The sequence below is a fragment of the Chiloscyllium plagiosum genome, unplaced genomic scaffold (genome assembly GCF_037043375.1).
Source record: "Chiloscyllium plagiosum isolate Xiang-an unplaced genomic scaffold, Cpla_swu_hap1 HiC_scaffold_7, whole genome shotgun sequence".
In the NCBI taxonomy this organism is placed as follows: Eukaryota; Metazoa; Chordata; class Chondrichthyes; order Orectolobiformes; family Hemiscylliidae; genus Chiloscyllium; species Chiloscyllium plagiosum.
The window spans coordinates 13632372-13645569 of record NW_028270145.1 but is presented as its reverse complement, the minus strand read 5'-3'; the positions used below and the strand labels follow the sequence as shown (position 1 = coordinate 13645569).

At 40.4% G+C, this 13198-nt stretch overlaps 1 protein-coding gene across 14 annotated transcripts in view; it reads right to left on the bottom strand.

The window, feature by feature from the left end:
* Nucleotides 1-13198, bottom strand: part of LOC122551329 (microtubule-associated protein 2) — a 261856-nt gene that overhangs the window by 93692 nt on the left and 154966 nt on the right. For all 14 annotated transcript variants that reach the window (XM_087988737.1, XM_043693043.2, XM_043693048.2 and 11 more), the window contains one exon: nucleotides 1051-1327. In XM_087988737.1, coding sequence (XP_087844863.1) covers nucleotides 1051-1306 — 256 coding nt within the window. In that variant the 5' untranslated portion in view covers nucleotides 1307-1327. The remainder of the gene's footprint in view (nucleotides 1-1050; nucleotides 1328-13198) is intronic.

Below are 13198 nucleotides of genomic sequence, written 5' to 3'. Positions count from 1 at the left end.
TTAGTGGTGCTGGAAGAGCACAGCAGTTCAGGCAGCATTTGAGGAGCAGTAAAATTGACCTTTCGGGCAAAAGCCCTTCATCAGCACTGCTGCCTCACAGCGCCAGGGACTCCGGTTCAATTCCAGCCTTGGGAGGCTACTTGCGTGGAGTTTACACATTCTCCCAGTGTCTGCGTGTGTTTCCTCCGAGTGGTCAGGTTTCCTCCCAAAGATGTGCAGTTTAGATGGATTGGCCATGCTAAATTGCCCATAGTATTCAGGGTTAGGGAGGTTAGGTGCATTAGTCAGGGTAAATGTGGAGTAATGGGGAATGGGTCTGGGTGGGATACTCTTCGGAGGATTGGTGTGGACTTGTTGGGCCGAAGGGTCTGTTTCCACACTGTAGGGATTCTAGGATACCCCATCCATTCGCCCCTCCCCCAACCCCTCACCCTCCTTCCCAAACATGGTCCCCTTGCCATCTAACAACCTTCCTTATTGACACCTTACCCCCTTTCCATGGCATCCTACCCACTTACCTACCTGGCATCCTAACCCTGCATGGCAGTTGCTGGTATTCTCGAACCTTACTTACCTGCACCTGAACCCTCCCAAGCTGTCACTCAACCTAGTGATGTTTGTTTCCAGTTGGTGACTTGAACAGTATGATAACACTCTTGCAGTTGCACAGTGGAAATCTCCAGTAAATAACAATTCAATCAGTTACAATACAATTGCAGGGAGATACAGATCAAATTCTTGCCACAGAAATGGTAAGATCGCTCAGCAAGGTATACTTTGAGGCCAGTGATGAACACCCCTTGCTTCACCATTGAACAAACAGCCATGTCAATACTGTCTTATGGAGGTATACCCCAGTTATAAATCAATAACTTTCAACAGATTTCATACTCCAGTCATTGATTTGTAATACATATGGCTAGTTCATGTGTGTACTACCAATTGAGAACACTGTACTTCGAAAAAAAGATGCCTTGATTCTGCAGTAATAATTGGATACTATTATCTATGACCCATTATGGAAGAAGAAAGGAACTGAATTTGTTTTACCTGCTGTTGCTCCATCTCTAGCAGTCAATTTCCCATTGATCCCATTAGCTTGCGACACTGTGTACGCGGCCTGACCTCCAGCCTGTGCCTCTGTGAGGTTCTCTCTGAATGAGTAGCCATTCTCCGTTCTGGATATACATTCACCTGAAGCACTCTGCTCTTTAAAATCTGCAGCAAACTGATGCGATTGAGCCTCGAGGACAGTGTTTGAGGCCCACTGTGGTGCACTTCCCTCAGACTTCCCGTCTTCTGCCATTCTTCTTTGTTAAACTCTCAGCTGTAATTAAAATAATGGCAATGGTTATTGTAACTGACTGCTAACCACACATCACACAAATGGCATGTTGGGATTTATTGCAAGGGGATTTGAGTACAAGAGTAAAGAAAGTCTTGCTACAACTGTATAGTATCTTGGTAGACTGCACTTAAACTAGCGTATGATTTTCATCTCCTTATCTAAGGAATGATTTTCAGGCATAGAGGGAGTGCAGCAAACATTCACCAGAGTGCTTTTTGTGGTAGCAGAATTATCCTGCGAGAAGACATTCAGAAGACCGGCCTATACACTCTAAACTTTAGAAGAAAAAGAAGTGATCCATTTAAACTATGCTCTTTTATCGAACTTTGAGTCAAAAAATAATTGCAGATGCTGGAATCCAAAGTGATCAAGCAGGAGGGTGGAAGAACACAGCAAGCCAGGCAGCATCAGGTGGTGGTGAAGTCAACATTTTGGGTAGAATCCTTCCTCAGGTCCTGGACAATTTTAGCAAGGCCAATCCACCTAACCTGAACATCTTTGGACTGTGGGAGGAAACCCACGCAAACACAGGATGAACGTACAAACTCCACACAGACAGTCGCCGATGCTGGGACCAAACCAGGTCCCAGGTGTTGTGAGGCAGCAATGCTAACCACTGAGCCACCATGCCACCCCGTCACCAGTCTTGAAGGAGGGGTCGACCCGAAACATTGACTTCTCCACCTCCTGATGCTACCTGGCTGGCTGTTTTTCCAGCCTCCAGCTTGTCCACCTATGTAACTTGTCAGAGTCAGTAGTGAAATGATTTCCTAGCTGGAGATCTTGAACCAGGGACATTATCTTCGAATCAGGAGTAAGCCATTTAGGACTAAGATGAGGAGGAATTTCTCCATCCAGAGGGTCACAAGTCACCAAGTTACAGTCCAACAGGTTTATTTGAAATCACAAGCTTCCAGAGCGCTGCTCCTTCGTCAGTTGAAGACCTGACTTCACCTCATGAAGGAGCAGCACTCGGAACTCTTGTGATTTCGAATAAGCCTGTCTGTTTACAACGTGGTGGTGTGTGACCTCTGACTTTGTCCACCCCAGTCCATCAGCAGTACCTTCACATCCAGAGGTGGGCAAGTCTTTGGAAATCTCTTCCCCACAGGGTTTTGGAAACTCAACAAACAGAAAGACATATCAACAAAATTTCTAGATATTAAATACGTGAAATGAACTGGGGATATCACAGAAAAATCACAGATATCACAGATTAGTTGTGATCTAGTTGAATGATGGAGTAGGCTTGAGGGGCCAAATTGCCTACTCCTCCTCCTATTTCCCTTGTTCCACAACAACCCTCATTCAATTTCACTTTCAGACAAATTTTAGTGATTGAGTATTAAATGATCAAAAAAGGGAAAACCTTATCTGACAACTTAGAATCACTGAATCTCGATAGTGTGGAAGCAGGCCAGAGAATCCATACTGCCCCTCTGAAGAGCACCCCACCCAGACCCACCTCATCCCTGTAACCCGGCATTTCCCATGGCTCATCCAATAGTCTGCACATGCCTGGACACCACGGGGCAATTTTTGCATGGCCAATCCACCTAACCTGCGTATCTTTGGACTGTGGGAGGAAACTGGAGTATCCAGAGGAAATCCACGCAGATGCAGGGAGAACATGCAAACTCCACAAAGACAGCTGCCCAAGGCTGGGATCAAACCAGATCTCTGGCACGTGCGGCAACAGTGCTAACCACAGAGCCACTATGCTGCCCCAGCTTCATAGACTATTTTTTCCCCACATTGGAAACACATGTTTTCTGCAAAGTCATTGTCAGATGTACGCCATTATTTATAGCCCATACATTGTTGAAGTTATTTTTGCAAATTTTAAGTAGGGTATTGTCTATCTAAAACGTCCTTTTATTAGGAGATATCTAAATAAATATTGACCCACAGACGTTTTTTCATAAAGGCAAGTCATCCAATTTTCTACACCCCATTGCTGTACATAAGCGCATAGCTCTGTTATTTTGATGTTCATATCCTTTGTAATGCTCTTAAAACAAGATGTGTTAAGCAAGTGAATGGCTTGTTCAGTAAATATATATTCCTCATTTGTCGTGTGTTTTCTTGTGGAGATGAATTGGCTACATCGGAGATCTCCAGAGTCAGAGCAATTCTTGCATGAATCAAAAGAAATCCAAAAATACTGAAAATAATCTGGCAAAGCTGCATTTGTTTTACTTCAGACTTCCAGCATCTACAATATTTTGCTTTTGTTTTAGTAGCATTCAGTCATTATATCTCTGGTTTGTCTGCAATAAATTGCAGGATGTTTTGAAGATTATTTGGTTGAATAATGCAATTATAAAAGTACAGTTATAGCATTCTCACGAGAATCCATCATTTGTTTTTAAACAAATGGCTTGAGAGGTTCCCCCATGTATATGCCAAGGTTTATTTATTCCAACTAAATTTATAACGTTGTCTCTGAATTTCAGATCAGCTGACACTCAATTCCTTCAGGGTATTTTAGGAAAACTAGGAACCCAGTTGTTGCTCTGCATTGCTTTATTTTTGTAATTGAGGTACAGGAAAATCATATCCACCTTTGCTGTGAAGGATGTGCATAAAATTGTGAAAATCCTTATTACACTTTCACTCCACCACAAAAGGGTGCAGAGAAGCCGGACAGGATGTTGCTGTACAAATAGCTTTTGCTAGAACTGGGTGTGAACAATTGGTTGGAATTGAGAATGCAACAATTCATTTTAACATCTTTTTCCACAAGGTTGATGGCAGTGCAAGATAATGGTACAGCAACAGCAACCAGTCATCTGGATCCTTGGTGAATGACAATTGGAATTTATGTAGCATCTATCAACATCACGAGTTGCCGTGTGTTTTCTTGTGGAGACGAATTGGCGATCTCCAGAGTCAGAGCAATTGTTGCATGAATCAAAAGAAATCCAAAAATACTGAAAATAATCTGGCGAAGCTGCAACATCAATGCCGTAAAAGAAAACATCTGGGAACATGATCAATTTTAAAATGAACTATTAAAAAAAAAGAAGAGAGTGAGGTAGAGAAATGGGGAGGTAATGGAGGATGCACCTGAGTTTGGTGCCGAGGCAGCTGAAGGCACGACCACCAAAGCCAGAGTGATTAAAATCTTGGATGCTCAAATAGTCAGAATTGGAGGAAAAAATATCAGAGGGTTGTTGGCAGGAAGACGAAGAGGGACGAGGCTATACAGCAACTTAAGTAATACTGGTGTGGATTATTCAGAATAGGTTTTGCTTCAGGAAAATCGGAGTACAATCTTTTAAGCGATGTATAATAGATCACCACCTGCTGGTGAAAAATACTACTGCAGCAATAGCCCAACACAATGATGGAAAATGGCAATGAAAAGTCAAGGAAAAAAAGCCAGATTTTAGCAACAAATAAACTGGCCCAAAATTAGTGGTCATGCTTTCAGTTGTCTAGGCACCAATCTTCCATAAACCTTCCCATCTCTCCCCCTCACTTTTCTTTTTCATAATTCTTTTTAAAATTGGTCATTTACCCAGATGTTTCCCTTCATGGAATTGATATTTTATTTTAACTTTTAATGGCGCTGTCACTACTAAACTCCCAAAGAAGTACATAAGTCTCCAAATGAATAGATACTGGAATAACAGAATTAAATTTAATTAAACAGATTTGTCGTAGGAAATTTTCAAATATATTGACAGATGGTGTGGTGCTAGAAAAGGCACAGCAGGTCAGGCAGCATCTGAGGAGCAGGAGAGTTGGCGGCACAGTGGTTAGCACTGCTGCCTCACAGCACCAGGGTCGCAGGTTTGATTCCAGTCTCAGGCGACTATCTGTGTGGAGTTTGCACATTCTCCCCTGCGTGGGTTTGCTCTGGGTGCTCCCACAGTCTAAAAATGTGCAGGTTAGGTGAATTGGCCGCGCTAAATTGCCCATAGTGTGAGATATGTTAGTCAGAGGAAAATGGGTCTGGGTGGGTTATTCTTCAGAGGGTCGGTGTGGACTTGTTGGGCCATAGGCCTGTTTCCACACTGTAGGGAATCTAATCTAAACTCTCTTGCTCCTCAGATGCTGCCTGACCTACTGTCCCTTTTCCAGTGCCACACTTTATTGACAATGTCTCCAGCATCTGCAGTCCTCACTATCTCCTACCAGGTAGACATATCTCAATAAAGCAAAGTGGTACTTCAAAGAATAGGACTGCTTTCTCATTAGACAGAGATAACTGGTGGTCGTTTAACCTGGGAGCCACCAAGCCTCAAGTGAGGGGGAGACGTTGAAAAGGAAAATCCTTCATGGTAACCTCAGCCAGTCCAGGAATTGAACCCACACATTGAGTTGGCATCACAAACCAACTGTCCAGCCAACAGAGTAGAATTCAATGGATAAATAAGCAGATTCAAAAAGGCGGCACATGGTGAAATGCAGGCTAACAACACTAAAGAACATCTTGCAGAACACAGAACTTTTACTAAGTCCAAAAGCAGTAAAATTGAATAGGAAGAACAAGTTTTTAAGTGCAAGTGTAAAGCAAAAGCAATAGTTAAATACAATGGAAGATACAGAGCAAGTGTTAGATTACTGCAGAAAAATAACTGGTTGTTTAAAAGAACAGCATAACTCAAGATGAATGAGCCACCTGGCACCAACAGCAGGGATACTGTAATGTTGAAAGCAGACAGAGGTGGCAAAGGTCACCATTTTTCAAATCTCTTTAAATACATCAAATGTGTCAGTCTCCATGGGAACAGCCAATGTAACAGAATTTTTAAAAGAAGTGGGAGAAGGACAAACTGGGTACTGGCAGACCAGTTAGTCAAAATGGGCACGATAGTTGTAACCAACTAATGGAATCAGCAACTGATTGAAACGTGAAAAGTTACAACTTCCATTCTTGTTTTGTCAGTAAGTTCAGCACGTAGCAGGGGTTCTTTCCTTCCCTTGCTCTATTCCTTTTCAAATACAGCTCATCTATAATTATTTCAATTCTGATAGATGGCCTATAGCTCAAATGTTAAGTGTTCCAGGCATATAGATGTTGCTTGAATGATTGAGGTTTGAAAGTGCACTACTGCAAGATTTAGTGCTGGGACACTTAGCACACTTTCAACATTCGCATTTGGTGAACCAGGAATCAAGTACAGAACCATTATATGAATTTTAAAAGCAAGTTATTTTATATTGTATTTCCTGAAGATTATGTTACTGTCATTATTGAACTCCTAATGAAGTGCGCAAGTCTCCAAATCGATGGATATTGGAGGAGCAGAATTATTCATATTTCAGGAATAACAAGTTATTCTATGTTAATATATGTTGTTTGTTGTACAGTTATTCATAGCATAATACACATGCCAAAACAACTAATGACTCTGCCTCTATGTGATGTAACTTTTCTCAATTACCTGATGCACCAGCACCTTTATCCACACACACTACTCCACAGTTGGCTCAAAATTCTTAAGACTGATATTTACCCAAAATAAACATGCCACTAATTATCATGAAACCCAATGCACACAACGTACCTAGTGAATGTTTGAGACTTTTGGGTTCAATTTTTAAAATTAATGTTTGGAATAAAAATCTGCCGACAATTGCAATTTAATGCAGGTCTGTTGCCCTGACTTGCCTTGTTACTGAACTGTAGTCAATTTTATCTGTTCCCATCGTTCTCTCTAATTCATAAATAAATCTGATTTTGTTGCAAACTCTCAATACCTGTTGACAATTCCATTAAAATGCTGTAAAGTAAGAATATTTACTTTGTTTCAGAGCCTGCATATAGTAGCTACAAAGTGTAGTTCAAAATATTGCGAATATTTTTATCACACATCAACAAACGTGCTATCGTACAGGTCGTTTAACCTCTGATGCTTAAATTAGGCATCACACAAAGATACATGATCTGGCAATCTAATGTATGCAGCTCCATTAATTTTGAATGAAAAACAACACTGTTGACAAGGAACCTTACCGTGTTACCCTGCTGATACGTAAGAGGGGATAACGTGAAATTACTTATCTTGCACAAAGGGAGGGGAAAACATTCAAATCAGTTACTGTTCGCTTTCAAAATCAATGACCACTTTTTAAACAAGTTTTACAGGGATTAGTAGCTGCAAACGTTTTAATGCGTAAGTAAAACATCACAAATTAAGACCACATTAAAAACACTTCTATTTCAATTGCAATGACCTTGGGCTCAACACATCAACTAAAAAATGTCTCTTTAGCGACATGATGTGCCTCAGATAAAGTTTTCATTTTAAACAGCCAGTATACCCTGAGAACAGAGGTACTTAGGGAGAATTGGCATAAAATTTTTTTAAAATTACATGCAAAAATGACAAGCCAAGAACTGTTCAATCAATCTACTGAACAATAGGCGTTAACATTTAGTGTAATTGACTCTGCACAGCTCCAAGGTGCAATCGGCCTGTTCAATTTAATTGGATTGCAATAAATGCTAAGCAGCTTCAATATCCATTATTCTGTACTCAAACATAAGTGAGAAATTAATGTTACTGAAGAGACCATTTTATACACAAAACATCAGATGAGAAGGGTCAACTGATTTACCTCCATTCTGAAAGACCATATATTTTCCCCATTAAGTTGATTGTTGTTCTAAGACCTCACGAACTGAGTTTTCACCAGATGCTCTACAATTAAATTCAGTGTATTGAAGATGTGAAACAGATTCTGTTAGATATTAGAATCACAAAGTGAAGAAACTCAACATGAGGCAGCATCAGTGGAGAGAGTAACAGAGGGATAGCTCAGAGTTTCACATGACTCTTCTTGCTGTTTTGTAAAAAAATAATAATGGTATATAGGTGTCACTGGCTGGATAAGTATTTATTGCACAATCCTAATTACCCATGAACTGAGAAACTTGCTAGGCCACCACAGAGGAGAATTAATCAACCACATTGCTTTAGGCCTACAGTTAAATGTAGGTCAGATCAGACAAGGAAAGCATATACCCTTCTGTAAATAACATTAGTGAACCAAATAGATTTTTATGACAATCCACAAAGGCTGCATGGCTGCCAAGCCAATAGGTCAGATTTTCATCGAATTCAAACTTCTTCATCACAAAATGGTGGAATTTGAAACTGGACACCCCCCCCCCACCCCATGCCCCCATCACATCATGTCTGATTGCCTCGATTGCTAGACCAGTGACAATACCACCAAACTGCTGCTTGGATACTTATCTCTGCTTGTTGGGTGAACAGTTCCCTTACCACTCGACGCCTGGAAGAAGAACGCCTCATCTTCTGCCTCGGAACACTTCAACCCCAGGGGATTAATGTGGACTTCACCAGTTTCCTCATTTCCCCTCCCCCCATCTTACCTCAGTTCCAACCTTCCAGCTCAGCACTGTCTTCATGACCTATCCTACCTGCCAATCTACCTTCCCACCTATCTGCTCCACCCTCCCCTCTGACCGATTACCTCCATCCCCACCCCCATTCACCTATTGTACTCTTTGCTACCTTCTCCCCAGCCCCACACACCCTCCCACCGCCCCCATTTATCTTTCCACCCTGGAGGCTTCCTGCCTCTATTCCTGATGAAGGGCTTTTGCCCAAAATGTCGATTTTCCTGCTCCTCGAATGCTGCCTGACCTGCTGTGCTTTTCCAGCACCACTCTGATCTAAACTCTGGTTTCCAGCATCTGCAGTCCTCACTTTTGCCTTGTTGGGTGAACAGTTAGCAACAGTTTGGAGCTGGGAGTGTTCTGATGCAGCAGTGAGTCCAGTCAGTACATGTGCTGCTGTTAGCTGACCCAGACAGTTAGGGCTCAGAAGTCATCTAAGGAAGTGGATGCACCATATAGTGGCAAAAGTTAGGGTTAAGAAGCAGCATCTACACCCCCACCTCCTAGCCCTCTCCAACACCCAAAACTTTAGTCTGTTGCATAATGCTAAGAGTAGGATATAGTAAGCCTACAAGCTAGAGATGATAGACACTTGATAAACACCAAAACTTGGATGTAATCTCAGAAATCCTGGGGACCTTGTGGTCTCAGGAGAAGAGATTAAATTATCAAGATGTGAGTACTGGTTGAGGCAGTCTCAGATCAAGAGGCACCCAAGTCTTGATCTTCAAAGAGAAAAATTGGAGCCCTTGCAGAGGAAACATTACAATGAGATTTGGCTTAATCATAGTGATTATTTGAAACGTAATCTGTATGGTGCCTGACCACAGTTTGTGTTCTCATATTTACCTCATGTTAGTCATGAGTGTTAGAGTTTAAATTGTAAATAACAGTGTATGTGGTTTAGAATCATTATCTTCGCTGTTCAGCATACATCAGTCATTAGTTCAGGAGTTGTTTTGTTCAAGGTTATACTGCAAAGATACTTTTGGTGTTTCAATTTAATTATGAAAATTCTGCTATTTGCCAACTTTTCATTTTGCCACACATTCTGTTCCAAAAATTATGGTCTTTCAAGTCAGATCGTAACAAACAATCCAGCTTATTCAACATTCTCATAACTAGGATCATAACATCTTGCCAAGATATTTTCACTGCTCTGCCCTAAGCTTCTGTCTTCTCATCCTTCGTGATTTCATGCTCCAATCAAAATCATGTCTCTCCTGTCTCAATTTCTCCTGCCACACCCAACCCACATATATATATATATATATAATTATTCTTCCCTTGGATGTGCAATCTCTCAGTCTCTCCCCTCCCATTGTGTCAATCCAGAATAATGCCATCTTTAATCTTTTCTTTATACCGTACACCACCTCACATCCTTCTGCCACACCCTAATCCTCTCTCTTCTGAAACTTATTTAAACCAGCACACCATACTCTCAGACAGTTCATTCCAGATTCTAAACACTAGTTGCGTGAAAAAGTTTTCTTTCTGTTGTCATTACCTCTGCCAATTACTGTGTACTCATATTCTCAATTGTTCATAAGTGGGAACAATGTCTCCCCATCTACACTGCCCAACCTCTTCATAATTTTGAATATGTCTACTAAATGTGCTCTTTGAGACGAACAGTGCCAGTTTCTCTCAATCTACATAACTGAACTTCTTCATCCCTCGGAACTTGTTCATGCATCTTTTCTGCACTTGGATGCCCAAAATTAGGCACAATACAACTGAGACTAAACCTGTGTCTTATACAGGCTTTACATAACTTTCTTGCCCTTTTACTCTCTGCCTCAACTTATAAAACTCAGGATTCTGAATGCTTTATTTACCACACCCTTAACTTGACCTGTCACTTTCACTGATGTACAGATACATATAGGCCCTCTGATCCTATACACAATTTAGAGTTTTGCCTTTATTTTATATTGTCTTTCTGCATTGTTCCGAACAAATGAGTCACCATATGCTTCTCTGCATTAAATATAGTCATTTGTCTGTGCCGTCAGAACTCTACACTATCCCATCACACCTTGTAATGCCTCAAAGCTGTGTGTTTCTCAAAAGTAAAAAAGGTTCTAAGTGCTAAGATCATCAACATTTGCCACTTATTCTCTCCTACCCTCCATATTCTAGACCTTCATGAGCCCATCAGATAGAAAATATTGAGCAGAAAACATCATTCCTGTATGTTTCACACTAGTTTACTGTGGACTATTGTCAGAGAAAATCTATTGAGAAAAATCAATTGTATTATCGTGTGGTTAATGCGTTACTAACCATTATAGCAGTGGCATTCTTGGTTCGTCTCAGCAAAGAATGTGGTGAAATAGTCAGCCACCAGAACATATTCATATGCTTGGACAAGGAAAATACCAGTTGCAATCTTGTGTGGAAACTTCTGTGTGATTAAGGTTTTGATTATTGTTGTTGTTGAAGTTGACATGTTTCACATGGCTTCATCAGTTGATCCTTGCCCTTTATAAACGATGGGCTAATAGATGGATCACGTCAAATGCTTGTTTTTTTTTCCTGCACCGATGTGATTTATGTTTCTATAGTCAAGGATAGTTTGATGTACAGCTGTTGGAATAATCACTGGTTTGCCTGTATAAATTACATTCCTAGAGAATCCTAGTTTGCCTTTGAACGACCAGAAGGAATGTTCTTCCAAAAGATATGCCATGTGTAACCAGGCCACCTACCGATGATCTTCTTGAGTTGTTGCAGTTGGGTATTATCGGTCATAACTTGCTGAATCTGTTGTGCTCTTTTATGATCAAAACAAACGAGATCAATGTGGAGACTACCACTTAACTGAAACTTGACAGTCTCCATCTGTAGGTTCAGAAGTATATTTTTATTCTTAGCAAGATTTGGAAGCTGAATAAGAGCATTGAGAATGTTCATCAAGCAGTCCGGTTTGTATTTTACTTCAAAATTGTAGTGTTTAATCTTCACAAGTTGAAGTTGGGGCTATGGAGGTGCACTTGTGAGAGGTTTTCAACTGATGATTTCTTAGTTTGCAGTGGGTACAAACAATGAAATCTTTGCTAAGTATTTATACGTGAAATCTTTGTATTCCTAAAACAAGAATTTCCCTAAGTTGGAGTAGTTGTTGAGCTGATGTAAGGACTTCAAAAACGAACACAATAGGTTTGTAATAGACATGCTCCAACATCTTTCTGGGATGTATCTATTTCCAGTGAGATAAGGTTGGAGGGATCATTATATGATGAATTGATTGACAAAGTGTTTTTGAGAGACTGAAAAATATGTTGTCGTCCTTCCTGCCATTGACTGGCTAACAGACTGGGTTGCTTGATTAACTATAGAGAGAGCAATCTTTTACACTGAAGGGCATATTGTAATATCATTCAAATGTCATCAAGGTACAGTGCCTTTTTGACATCCTGCACTAGTACACATAGGACAACTATGGAACTAGTCGACATTTTCAATGGCCAATGGAATATTGATCATTATCTCAAGTATGTTAGAATACAAGAGAGTAGAAGTGATGATGCATGTTGTGTAAAGTGCTTGTTGGACCCCATCTGAATATTGCATTCAATTCTCAGCATCACACCAGAGGTAGGATCATTGGCCTTCATAAAGGATGCAATATCATCAGAATGATATTCGAAGCTAGAAGGGTTAAAATTACAAAGACAAATTGCAATTACTAAAATTGTATTCCCCTGAATACAGAAAATTCAGGCATAATCTAAATTTAAGTAGTGAAAGTAATTAAAGGATTTGATAGCGAAGATGGAGAGAAGGGATTTCCTCTGGTGGAAATGTCCAGAGCAAGAGACGAGACCTGAAAATTAGGGTAAGGCCACTGAGGGTAATGTCAGAAAACACTTTCCCCACAGCCTGAAATTAGTTCCCCAGTAAACTGTACAGGCCAGGTTAATTATAAATTTGAAAATTGAGATGGATTTTTTTTCCCCCACAATAAGGGTATTACAGGATATAGAATCAAAGCAGGCAATTGCAGTTAGGACGCAAAACTGAATGTTGGAACAGATGACAGGAGTTAAATGGCCAATTCTTTTTTAAATGCTCCCAGCATAATTATGATTAAATGCATGCTTAGAACCAACAAACTGGCTCTAAATAGAGGAACTAGAAGATTCAAAGTGAAAAAAGAAAATTAGCATTTAGGAATTAGGAAAAATTACTCAGTTGGATGGTTATGGGAACTTACAGCAATCAGTTTGAAGGATACACACAAAACAGCTGCAGATGTATAACAATAGAATCCTTTAAAGAATATATTCAGATGGAATGAAAAGTAAAGAAACTATGCTAAACCTAGACTAGAACACACTGAGTAAGGTGTCTTGTTTTAAAGGACAAAGAGAACAAAGAAGAACGAAGAAAATTTACAGCCCAGGAACAGGCCCTTCGGCCCTCCAAGCCTGAGCCAATCCAAATGTACTGTCTAAACCTGT